The sequence below is a fragment of the Lynx canadensis genome, chromosome A1 (genome assembly GCF_007474595.2).
Source record: "Lynx canadensis isolate LIC74 chromosome A1, mLynCan4.pri.v2, whole genome shotgun sequence".
Classification (NCBI taxonomy): domain Eukaryota; kingdom Metazoa; phylum Chordata; class Mammalia; order Carnivora; family Felidae; genus Lynx; species Lynx canadensis.
Window position 1 is genome coordinate 69,010,551 of NC_044303.2, and position 13,585 is coordinate 69,024,135.

The 13,585-nt window shown below is 42.0% G+C and overlaps 1 protein-coding gene across 1 annotated transcript in view; it reads left to right on the top strand.

The window, feature by feature from the left end:
* Nucleotides 1-7,113: 7,113 nt before the first annotated feature.
* The window catches only part of RAP2A (RAP2A, member of RAS oncogene family), a 36,040-nt gene continuing 29,568 nt past the window's right edge, over nucleotides 7,114-13,585 (top strand). The window contains exon 1 of the mRNA XM_030312946.1: nucleotides 7,114-7,488. Within this exon, the coding sequence (XP_030168806.1) occupies nucleotides 7,175-7,488 (314 nt within the window). The 5' untranslated portion in view covers nucleotides 7,114-7,174. The remainder of the gene's footprint in view (nucleotides 7,489-13,585) is intronic.

The following is a 13,585-nucleotide window of genomic DNA, read 5'->3' on the forward strand; positions in this document are numbered from 1 at the left end:
TCTCATCACTAGGCTTTCTCTTCGTTTCTTCACTTGAGGGTCTTGTACCTCTATATTGCTTCCATGACTTTGCAGGAAGGAGCAGTAATAATGTTAGGTCAGCATCTTGGAGTCACATAATTTGTAGGATGGCTCCTAATCATTTTTACACTCTTTATTAACAAATGAAAAGCTTCTTGGACACGTAGAACATGCTCTGGCAATGGCAAAGCACAATAATTATTCACTGCATTATTATAAACACTATCGAGGAAATGTTCATACGCCTATTGTAGCCTAATTTTGTAAGAATATTCTTATATTTGTACAGAAATAGCATTAGAAAAATTGCTACAACCATATTGACCAGGAAACACCAGAAAATCTGGCAAGCTTCTGATTTTTGTTACAAGTATTATTATTGTTGCTATACTATTATATTTGGCACATCAATGTGTTTTTTTTTTAATTTCCAAAATGCGTCACTAATCTGTAACTATATTTCCTTACAGCTTCTTTCTTTTTTTGAGTTTATTTTTGAGAGAGAGAGAGAGAAGAGAGAGAGAGGAGAGAGAGAGAGAAGAAGCGGGGAAGGGCAGAGAGAGCAAGACACGGAATCTGCAGCAGGCTCCAGGCTCCGAGCTGTCAGCACAGAGCCCAACACGGGGCTCAAACTCACGGATGGCAGATCATGACCTGAGCTGAAGTTGGCTCAGTTAACCGACTGACCCACCCAAGCGCCCCCTATTCCTTACAGCTTCTTTAGTGAAAAGACTTTTCTATGGTAAGGTACAAAAAGGCACTCTAGGAAAACATTTTAAATTACATTATTTACCTAAAGACTATCTTTATATATTACTGGCCCATTGAAATTTTTCTTTTCAATCAAACTCCATCATTTTTACATAAAGCACGCCAGTAACAGCTACATGAAAAATACCCATAAGCAAAAACTGTGCTGCTGTCTTCATTTTTGCTACTCCTCATTTTTTCCTTCTATTTGTGAAAGTTTGAATTCCACCTTCTTGATGCCCTCAAGTCCGTAATTACTCTTATGACATTTATTTCATGATGCCCACAGTATAAATTATTCATCATTTTGAATAATGCCTTAACTTCTTGAAACCTACCCCTGTACTTTCTACTTTTTCTTCTGTATTATTTTTTCCTGCATTATTTTTATACCTTTTGTAATCTTGCCTTGAGACTTCTAGCTTCTGATTCTTCCCCCCCGATAGTTGTCCCTAGAATGGCATTGCTATAGAGAATTAAAGAATCCGGTGATTCTGTATTTACCTTATTTTGCTCCTACATCATTCTGCTTTCTTCCTTTGCTCACGGCTCCTTGCACCTAGAGTGCTCCCTTCTGCCCAATCTTGTCTATTCTGTGGCTAGTTCCATCAAAGCCTGGCTCCAAATTCATTTCCTTCAGACAGATTTCCATAATTAAAACCCACTTCAGTTTATTCCTCTTTCTCTTGGCCTCTAAGAATTCATATATATAAACTACACATAATATCATGTCCTTGAAAGTGTATGTTTTTATAATTTTATTCAGTTATGTGGTTATATATTTTGTGATATTTTATTATTTATATTATTATTGCATCCTTGCAATCTCTAATTTTTTCTTATTAGCATGAATGTAAGCTCTTATTATGTAATGTAAGTGTGCGATCAGTTGTTTCAACATCAGTCTCTTCTGTTTATGATGTCTATAACTACGAGCTCTTTTGGATAATTATCTATTTTTGTATCCCCAGAACCTACAAATATACATAGTAAGCGCTCAATTAATGCCCTAATGTCTTTGAAATACCATTCAGGATATACATAGAATGAAAGTGCTCACAAGTGCTTGCTGATTTTTTTAAATACGTTTTGTCTCGAAACTCTCACACTTTCTATAAGAGTTGGGACATATTTGACTCCAAGATGGAGAAACATAACAGACTTTAACACAGACTTAAACCAAAGGATGCTGGCTGTGTACTTAGTTAACAAGTTCAAAGGTGGGCATTTCCAGCATTGGTATGACAGTTCAGTGTTGTCTTCCAGGGCCTGGATTCTTCCCCCACCTTCCTCACATCCAAAGCTTGCTGGGTTTCAACCTCAGCCATAAGGCATCATTGCCCAAAGACGGCAGCCACAGTCTCTTATTTCAACGTACAAGGCAGGAAGCAAGGGAGAGTGACATCAAAACAATGGGGATGTCTACTCATTCTTGTCAGAATCCCAGGAATCCCCCAGCTCTTCCTGTTCTAATGACTTCTTCCCGTTCTAATGAGAACAAAGTCATGTGCCTACTTGTGGACTAACTATGGGGCAGAGAGTAAAGGACTGCCATTAATGACAATCCTGTTCATCCCATGTTTTTCACCCAAAAGAAAGGGAAACTGCTGGGGATGCAAGCAACACCATGTTTCCTCTTTGGCCGTGTTAAGTAAACCACACTGAAGCTCTATTTTCCTCCAAACATTCAAGCTTTTAGGATTCTCCGAGCTTTTTCTTTTTATTTCCTATATCTTAATCATTAAGCCACTTCCTTCAGCAACACAATCTCAACCAGAAGGTTTTTTCATTGACTTGTTTACATCCTCATTTAATTTCTGCCTTCAGTTCTTTCTTTTCAAAACCACTAAAACACATCACATTTTAAAAAAAGAAACATTTTTTTTTTTGCTCCTTCCTTTCCACTGTTTATATATATATTTCTGTTTCTCAACTGTATTAGGAGCCTCAGAGGCCATGAAAATGTCTTCTGCTCTCTTTATAACTGCCAGCCTGAATTTCATAGGTGCAAAACAGACTTCACTTGTCCTTCCCCTTTATGGTTAATCACATATATGCAGGCTTTAATAGGAAGCAATAAGCATCGGGGTTTTACAGACAAGAAGCACTGCTATTATTGCAAACGTCCTCTTCCAACTTGTTTACATTAAATTCTTTGCATACTTGCTTCTTGCTCTAGTTAGAAAGTCCCAGAACACGGTGTATTTCCCACTTCATCCACCTTTTCCAACATCTTTCACAGAAGCCAAGGAAGGAGCTAGGTTTCCATGGTAACACAAGTGTGACAGTTGAGGCTATCTGGGCACAGGTGAGATAACTCTCAGATTTAGTGGGGAGAAATGAAGTTTTCCTTTTTTTTTTCTCTCCCAGCAATGTCCTTCTGAAGCTAAAGAGACCCTAAAGTGTCAGTACACAGTGTTTTCACTATCATACAGATTTATAGCTCTTGGAGAAAATTCAATTTCATTGTATCTCATTTCTATTTTGTCTTTCCCACAAACAAATGAATGGAGACATAAGTTTTTATTTCCAAAATCACTGTCAGAATAGATAGTTCATGCTGGCATAAAAATGAACACGATTAAGGAATCAGGAGACAGATACCCATCTCCAAACCAGATCTTCAAAATTCTCTACACATTCTGACATCCCTTCCTATGGCAGCTAATCCTTCAGCCAGTATTTCACATACGGCCTCAAATTAGGTAAGTACCACCACATATAAGGCAGAATAGAAAAGGAAATATGCCCTACTTATCATGTTTCTTTTGCCTCTTAGTGATCAAAAACCCGCCTTTAAGGCAACATTGAGAATAAATATCGAGAATGAATATCAAATGAATATGAACTCATCAAGAATGAATATCGAACGTCAACGTGAGAAATATAAATGAGGCTGCATTCTGTATACCTCTCCTTATCAAGAAAAGTCAGCAGTAATGAAAGGTCAGGGAAAACAGCCTGAAAAATGTCAAAAAGCTCTCCTATTCTTTATTATGCTAAGTGGAGTGGCTAGAGAGCCCACTCACTATTTATTGTGTGTGACAACTTCTATCAGATGCACAACAGTCCAGAGCTTCTCAACTTCTCGCGACCTGGGAAGTGAAAAAACTGCTTAAGATTACATTCTTGATCCACAATCCCAATGGAAATTTCTAAAAAAATAATACAAAGGAAGGAAGGAAGGAAGGAAGGAAGGAAGGAAGGAAGGAAGGAAGAGAGAGAGAGAGAGAGAGAGAGAGAGAAGAAGAGAAAGAAAGAAGAAAGAAAGAAAGAAAGAAAGAAAGAAGAAAGAAGAAAGAAAGAAAGAAAGAAAGAAAGAAAGAAAGAAAGAAAGAAAGAAGAACTGCCACTGGATCTTTTTTTGCTTGCAAAGTAAATGATTTTTCAGTTCCACTGTAATTAAGGTACTACACGGGTTGTAATGCTCTATACAAAGAAAGTTTGATGCTTCTTGGCTCCATTTAACCCTCAAAAAGCCTAGGAACTTATCACCATGATGCACATTTGGATCTTAAAGAGACAGTCTGTCTTTGCTCTTAAAAGAAGTGTGGCTGTTACTAAGCTAAAGTAATCTCAAATAAGCATACAAGTTTCACACAAAACATGAGACTTGTAAAAAGCTAGGTGCACACTGCATTTATAAACATCTTCTTGAAATATCCCTGCCAAAAAGCTCAGATATAATGCATCCATGTGAGCTCCTTTCATTTTAATTCACTTTTCCACACTACTAGTTTAGAATTCTCTTTAGTTTCGATGCTCTTAAAACGTTCCTCTGATTCTTAGTTCTTTTGCAGTTTGCTTTATCTGCAGATTCCATAGGCTCAGATATTACCTCTCATACTTTGACGATATTTAATCAAGAAATAAAGGCTGAGTTATATTTACTACACTTTTTGACAGGACACTTGCCCTCAATTATTTTAAGCCAAAGCTTGGTATATGTTATACTATAGCAAGATAATGCAAACTTAAGTTCTTCATTCTAATATAATGGACGGACAGGGCAATAGAACACTGTAAAATCTGAGTACACTTTTGTAGTAGTTTGATAATTGGCAGAAAAGACGGTAAAGAAACACCTGGTTTTTCGAGAAACTCAGACCAAAATCCTTTCTACATGATGACCTTGTAGGGAAGGGAAAGGGCGAAGAGGTATGCCACGACTAAACGTAAGAACTGCAGAAATTTATTATTCCCGAGAAATGTGATTTAGCAACTTATGAGCGTAGACTAGTCTGAGAAGGACATAGTTTAAATCAAGTAAATCCAATAACCCATTATTACAAAATACAATCCAGGAGTACTTGGGAATATAACTTCTCCTAAATTTAAATTTTTTTTTTTTCAACGTTTATTTATTTTTGGGACAGAGAGAGACAGAGCATGAACGGGGGAGGGGCAGAGAGAGAGGGAGACACAGAATCTGAAACAGGCTCCAGGCTCTGAGCCATCAGCCCAGAGCCTGACGCGGGGCTCGAACTCCCGGACCGCGAGATCGTGACCTGGCTGAAGTCGGACGCTTAACCGACTGCGCCACCCAGGCGCCCCTAACTTCTCCTAAATTTAACATTATGGGCGTGAGACACTGTAACATACAAGGCTACAAAGACCTAACGGTAAGTTTTAAAACTAAGTAGTTAAAAAAAAAATGTTTCAGGAGGCACGCATGGAAGATCCGTGCCAACTGCTGCAGTACGTCTCCTTAAGTACCAGAAAATTTCTCACCCTAAAGACAAAAGTCCCTGTTTTCTCTATTCATCCCACGATTCAGCCCACATCGCTCAGCACCATTTCCAAGCCCATCACTTAGGCAGAATGCCAAGCAGACGACGTTAAACGTCTGAATTCATCACTCTCGCCTGCAACACACCTTGCTCCTTGCCAGCACAGGGCACAGCGACCGGTCCCTCATCCACCGACCCCTCCCGGATCCCACCAGTGGCCCCGTCTCCATACCACCGGCTCTAGGTGGCAAGGGAATCGCGAATCCTGGTTGGCTCAGATCGAGCCTCCGTCATTCGCCAGCTCACCTACGATTGGTTGGCAGAGAGTGCTCAGGAACAAACGCCCGGCTTGGCCAGGCGAGGGGAGGTGAGTTGGTTGATCCTGCGACTAGAGTTTTCCTCATTGGCTGACGGGTGGGCATCACGTGGTATGAAGCGGCTCTCTATTGGCCGAGAATGGTACCATGGGGTACAGAAACGTGATCTGGTTGGTTGGAATGAATCCCAGCTTCCTACTAGGTGCCCCAGCTAGCTGTTGCTATGAGGTGGCCCTGGGCCTTCTTTTGCGGCTTGGAGCTCTGTTCTCCCGGTTTTCCAGGCGCCCGTAGCTGAGAGGGCGTGGGAAGAGCTCGACACGAGTCCGGCGCTGGAGAAGGGCGGGGCTGGGGGCGGTGGGCGGGACCCCGGCGACGTAACCGGGCGTGGGCCTGACTTCCGCGGACTCGCCTTTGCCGCCTCGGGCAGTGGCTTTGGGGGCCTTATGTCCTCTCCTTCAGTGTTCTGATGCTTAAAAAAAGGCTCACTCCGTTGTATTTATCTGCGCCCTCTTAAAAAAGCTTCTCTTTATGTTTATACAAGAAAACACCGAAGCCCTCAGGGGTACAGAGAGACTGGGTGGTGTCAAGCAAAATCCCTAATACCTCCTTTTGGTCCTTGCCCGTTTCTTCTTTTCACTCTCAGCCTCACGTTAAAGCCTGCAGACTGCTCTGGCCCCGCTAACATCTTGCCTCCGCCCCAATGCCGAGCGTGGGATTCTCAAGTTGACCAGGTTCCCGGCTCAGGCAGACGAACTGCGCATGCCCAGTACGCAGGCCCTGGGGTTCGACGGGGCGTGCGGGGTAAGGTGTTGTTGGGTGGCAGAGGAGGTTGTTTATCTAAGCGCGAGCCGAGGCTTCCGCACCGCGCAGTCTCCCGGGAGCGCGCGCGGCCGGTCGCCTAGGCGACGGGGAGCAGGGGCGGGGCTGCGCCGCGGAGCCCCGCCTCCTGCCGCCGGGCCCCGCCCCCGGCAGCGCTGCGGCTCCCGCTCGGGCGCGCGCTCCGGCGCCCGAGGAAGCGGCGGCGGGCGGGGAGCTGGGCGTGGAGGCGCGAGGGGCGGGGCGGGCGGGTGGCACTGCGGGCCCGCGGCTCGGGCGGCTCCGGTGGCTCCGGCGGCTCCCGCTCGCAGCTCGTGCTCAGTGCCTCCCGGCTCCCGCGGGCCGGATTGCCGCCCTGCTCGGCCCATGCCCAGGGCTACTGCTCCCTCCGCCGGCGCCCGGGGGGCCGCGGCGGCCGTGAGGTGGGGGCGGCCGCGGGAGGCGGCGGGGCCGGCCGCCGGCGCAGGGTCCGGGGGCGCAGCGCGGCGGGCGTAGGTCTATGTCGCGGGCGGCGGCGGCGGCGGCGGCCGCGGAGGGACGATGCGCGAGTACAAAGTGGTGGTGCTGGGCTCGGGCGGGGTCGGCAAATCCGCCCTGACCGTGCAGTTCGTGACCGGCACCTTCATCGAGAAATACGACCCCACCATCGAGGACTTCTACCGCAAGGAGATCGAGGTGGACTCGTCGCCGTCGGTGCTGGAGATCCTGGACACGGCGGGCACCGAGCAGTTCGCGTCCATGCGGGACCTGTACATCAAGAACGGCCAGGGCTTCATCCTCGTCTACAGCCTCGTCAACCAGCAGAGCTTCCAGGATATCAAGCCCATGCGGGACCAGATCATCCGAGTGAAGCGGTGAGAGGGCCGGGGGCGGGCAGGGGGCTTCGCGATGCGGCCGGCAGCCGACGTCCCGGGGCCAGCACTCCCCAGTGCTCTGGGTGGCTGTGGGCAGGGGGAGCTGTCTAGGGAGATGGCTCTGGGGTCTCGTGCTCTATAATAATATGTGGGGGTTTTGCCAGCATCACCACCACCATCATCTTGAATCTTAAATTTGAGTGCTTTGTTTCACAACTCAAATTTGGCATCCCGTGAACCCACAGCCCAGCTCTTTGTCTCTTGGATATCGTTAGTAGCACTTGTACAGAACCCCAAAGGAAACAAAGTTTAAAACTTGCAGGGGGAGAAAAGGGTTGGGTAGGTCTGTACTGGGAAGAGGGGAGCTGTGCAAGCATAGTGGAGACATTTTCAGATTGAGCAACAACAAAAAATCTACCTTTGCAATATTTGACAGCAAAAATTGCTCACGCATATACGGCAAAAAATGTCAAGTCCAGAGGACAGAGACCTTTCTCGTCTCTTAAGAGATCGAGTGGTGCCAAGGCGTTTTACAAAAATGAACTCTGCAATTAAGATGAAACTTTGAAGACGTTATTAAATTATTTGAAGACATCGTAACAGCTCAGTGAGATTGAGAGTTATTAGCATATAGGAGCACAAATATGCCATTCACATTAAAGAATGTGGCTTAACTTTTTTTTTTTAATCCAACTGTCTTACCCCCCTAAGAAAGGAAAAGAAAGGAAGAAAGAAAGAAAAGGAAGTGAAAAAAGCATTCCTAGAAACAAAACAGAAGTTTCTTCAAAGGTGTAACTCAAGTATTAGCTAATTTAAAGTTAATGCAAGTAAGCTTTTTCCTGATATGAACTCTTTTTTTAAGCATGCATTTTGAAAATACGGTTGGTAGCTTAAATGGTTTCGAGTATTTGTTTTCTCTTATGTTAACTGACTATATATTTTCCTAGAATTTCCAGCATCAGAAAGATAATAATATCTTAGTTCAAGGTTTTAGCAAATTTTTCTAATTACTAGTTACACATTATTATTTTGTCTGATTCTTATTAATAATTACTAATAATTTTGATTTAGTGTAATTTTTTTCCCTACCTAATTCTAGCTGTAGCTCCACATTTGAAGACACTTACTGAAAGGTAGTTGTAAGTATACTGTAGATATAATCATATTTCAAGTCAGTCTGGAAGAGCAAAGCCCAAGTCACGTGTGTTCAGTGGGTACTCAAAAATTCATTACAAGACGTGGATTTTTAATGCAACATATGAAATCACAGGGGATTTTTAATGCAACATATGTCCCCATCCCCCTGTTAACTCATTGCACATGCACTTTAATAGCTAAACTAAAATTTTGTATATTAGTTTCTTCTGTTAAATTTCAAACTTTTGAATAAAGTGAATATTTTCATGCTCCTCTTGCTATTCTAAGATCTTCAAATCTGATAGCTTTTTACTTCTCCAGTCTCATTTTCTTAGCGTTAATTGCTACAGGAAACAAATGAACAGTTTTGGTGCTAAAGTTAATAGGTGTCTGACTCTTAAGGGGCTACGTTGAAGTGACTCAAATCCTGAATTAATACTTCCCCCATACTACTAAAAACAACAACAACAATACAGAACAGGGCAGTCTGATACATTGTCACATGGCGATCTTAAGCCATAAACATATGTCAAATAGTAAAGTAAATGCCCCAACTGCTCCATATTTAAATGTATACTACTGTATACATTTAAACGTATACATATAACTCAGACATTGATAAAGTCACATACAAAGGACAAACTTCTTGACAAAAGCCTAGGAGACAGAATATGGTAAAATATCCTTAGTTTAGTCCACATAATTTTGTAGTTTCTTATGATTTAGTGGAGATTACTAATAGCAGGCTAGTCTAAATTTGGTATACTGAACAACTTATTTGTTTGCCTATGAAAAGAGGAAAATTCTACTTGCCCAGATGTCTTTTTACTCACTAGTCTCAGTTCTTGATGTAAAAAGACCAGGGATCAGCTGAAGTAGAGTTCATAAACTCTCTTCACTGGAATTCATCCATTGTATCTGTGAGGGCCCCGTGGGCCCTTCTGTGTCCTCACATTTTATACCTCATCCTAACTTTATCATCTGGCCCCCCAGCCTAGAACATATTCTAAATAACTTACATAGAAAGAATCTGTGTATATTATATATATTTCAGTACAGTGTATAATGCATATATTATGCTAAAGCAGGCATTAAATGTGCTAGTTATTTAACTCTTCCCACTTAGAATAAAATATGATTTTCAAATAAGTGAACTTTCTACTCTTTTGGGAAATCCATTTTTAAATAAACTAGTTGTTATAGGAAGTATTCAGTAAGTGTTCCCTCCCTTCTGCCCACTAGCTGCTTTACATAATTACATACAACAGTTGTTTGGGGGTTTTAATACCACCATAATGCCAGTGACAAAGGTGAAGTGCAGAGATGTTGGGTCTTTTACCCAAGACTAGTCATTGATGGAGGGATTTAAACCGAGTTCTGTTAGAATCCATATACTCTTTTCTTCTATACCGGGCTGCCTTTGAACTTGTTGTTTACTGACAAATTCAGTATCCAGCTTTTGGTCCGGGCTGGCACCGTTCAATACAAGTATAATGTGAGCCACACATGTAATTTAAAAATTTCTAGTAGCTTATTTTTTTTAAAGTACAGCAGATAAAATCTTAATGCGTTTTATTTAACACACTATGTAAAATATTGCCATTTTAACATGTAATCAGTATTCAAAAATTGAGAAATCTTACTTTTTATGCTAAATTTTCGACATCTGGTGTGTAATTTATACTCACAGCACATCTTAATTCAGACTAGCCATATTTCAGGTGCTTAGTAGCCACATGTGGCTGCAGGCTACCATACTGACAACATAGGTGTAAGGTGTATATATTGTAGGGAAACAATAAGCCTCGGTTTTCTTATCTGTGAGATAGATGCGCCTTTCAAAGTCTTTATTAGGATTAAATGAGATAACCCATTTTCAGGTGTCTAGCACAATACCTTGAACAGAGAAATCACTCCAAAATTCCACCTGTTCTTTTATTAATAATGTTGTCACCCAACCTTCTTTAAATTTTATCCTTGGTATGAATGTAATTTTAGAGGAAATAAATTGTGAGTGCATTTTGAAATTCATTACCTGGTGTAGACAAGATGAGAACAAAAAGCAATGGGGATTAAAACAACACCTTGAAAAAATTTTGTTGGTATATTCTCAAAATATTTTCCCTTATTAATGGCTTTATGGGAAAGGGGAAGAGAATGAAGATTTAACTTCAAGTGTAGCACCAATTCATGGCCAGATAGTGAAATAGAGCTTTTTATTGGACTGTCCTTGTATGGAGTATTGGGCTTTTAGAAAATGTCAAACAAGCCTGTACTGCCTTAAGTGTTGACAGGTGCAGAGACATTCATATCCATACACTACCTCCTGTCCGAGCCAAGGGGACCAACTAAAAAATGGCCGTATTTATAAATTCACGTGCTTTCCTTTTTTGACCTGAGTTCCCTTTTTTGACATGACTTCAGATGAGAACACACACTCCAGGAAGTGTAATAGGGATACAGAAGATGTTTCAATTGAAATAAAACTAGTAGAATTTTTTCTGATTTCAAGTTGCTTTTCCCATGCCTCCTAGGGTAAGCCATCGTCCTGACTTGAAGTATCTTGGAACATGCTGTCCCAGGCCTATTGTTCTTAGAATAAAGCCCAGGAATCCTCACATGATCTTCCCAGGTGCAGTGTGCTCCTGCCCATCCCTGCCTTTCCGGCCTCACCTTGTGCAGTCTTCCTTGTCCCTTAGCTCTCAGCACCCACACCTTCTTTTAGTTCCTTGGAAGTGCTTGCCTGGGCTTCCCTTCTACATGTAGCAATCATTTACCTTGTGCAGTTAATTCCTACTCACTTTCACCCTTACTTAAAAGAGTTCTTCCTCCTCAGGGAAGCCTTCTTCGTCTTCCCAAACTGAGTTAACTCCTTCACACACAAGGTTAACCTCATGCCTCACTCCTTCCCTGAGCCGTCATACTTCAGACATAAGTGGCATGCTGTACTCCCTCTTCTCGTAGCACTCACCGAAGTCTAGCTATTTGTGTGATAATAGACATGCAATCAGTCTTTCTCATTAAACTCTCATTCTGTGTGGCCAGTGCAGCTCCTGGCACAGAGGAAACACTCAGGAAAAATGTATTGGAAAAAAACAGTATTTGGAAATAAAAGTGTTTTTATTGTCCTTTGGCCTCAGTTTCTCTAGACAGTTTTTTTTTGTTTTGTTTATTTTTATTTATTTTTATTTTGAGAGAGAGAAAGAGGGCATACAGGGGAGGGGCAGAGAGAGGGAGAAAATCCCAAGGGAGAGAGAGGGCTCCCACACTGTGAGCAGAGAGCCTAACACGGGGCTCAAACTCACAAACCGTGAGATCATGACCTGAGCTGAAATCAAGAGTCGGACACTTAACCAATTGAGCCACCCAGGCGCCCCTCCCCCCTCCCCAAACATTTTACTTTTATACATGGAGGAGACGATTCTTCGAAGTCCATTTTGCCGATGAAGTAGATGATCTCCCTTCAGCTCTAATATTCTGTGACGGCACTTGTATCTAGTTAGGGTGACACGGAAAGGGTGAAGTTTAATAAGAACCTTGAAGAATCAGGAGGACAAAGTCTTCCGGAAGTGGCATGTGAAATGCATAGAATATGTTTACTGGCTGTTAAATAGACTAAATTGGCTAAACTAGGAATTCATATAGAAGTGTGAAAGGAGGTAAGGCTGAAAAAATGTAAAGCTAAGTTACAGAAGATTGAAGACTTTGGACTTGATCTTGTAGTGAAGGACCGTGATCAAAATTAGTATAAAAAATGGTAACATGGAGGTGATGTAATTGACCGCTTAGTGGCAATAGACCAGAGTCAGAAGGAATAGTCGTGCAATATTGTGATAATCTAGTTTCTGTGCCAAGTAGAAAGATTCTGTCTTTCTTTCATGGAGGGATAGCTGGGGGAGATGATTTCAACATTGGACATGGCAGTCATCCATATAGATGCACCTAATAAGTAATTAGAATATTTGGATAAAGCCTGAAAAATCTGTTCCCGTTATCTATGAATATAAAGACTCAGGGTCATCCCTGTGGTTCAGATGTGGAGAGTAGATGAAACCTCCTGGGTAGAGTACACATAAAGAGAGAGAAATGAATGGATATGGCCAGGAATAGAAATTGTAAATGAATATGGCCAAGGATAGAACTTGAAACTTGTAAGATATACAGAGGAGACTGCACATTACTAGAGGCTAGAAGGTGTGGGGCATTTTATGATTGGGAAGAAGAACGGGGAAAGGTGGTTGATTTGTACTACCCAAAGTAAATTTTTTTTCTATATTTTTACTATTTTACTACTTTTTATTATTTTACTATTATTTCTAATATTTACTAATATTTTTATATCATTTAAGTGATCGTTTTTAAGTGACCCAGCTGATAGTTTGCACTCTTCCTCTTCACAATAAGTAGCTATAAAAACCTTCTCTAAAGCAGAAGCTGGTTGTCAGTTTCTACACATAGATCTTGACCCATGACAGGTTGGTGTTGTAGAGCCGAAACCAGGGACTTGGGACTTGTTTGTCCCAAGTAAGTGAAATTTCTAGAGTCTGCTACCATTCTTTACTGTACAAACACATCCTTCCCCAGTTTGATACCTCCAGTAACCAAAATTATAATTGAAAGTTTGGCCTCCAAGGTACAGAGCCTAGAAGCCATGCATCACTTTTTATAGCCCCAAGTGTTGTTTTCCTGGAAGCGAAACTTGTTTTTGCTGCATTGTAAAATTAGAACATTACAATATTGTAGTTTTCTCCTTGCCATCCCAAGACTGGAATTTTTTAAGTTCACTTTGCAGATGGAGCAGATGATCTCCCTTTGGCTCTAACATTCTGTTGGTTCTTCTCTCTAGTGGACGTGGTGAGGGAAGAGGCACAGTTTAATATGAACCTTAAAGAATCAGCAGCCCATGACCTGCAAGTCTTGTCTGGTTAAGATTTGGTGACAGTTGTGTCAATGAAATCTG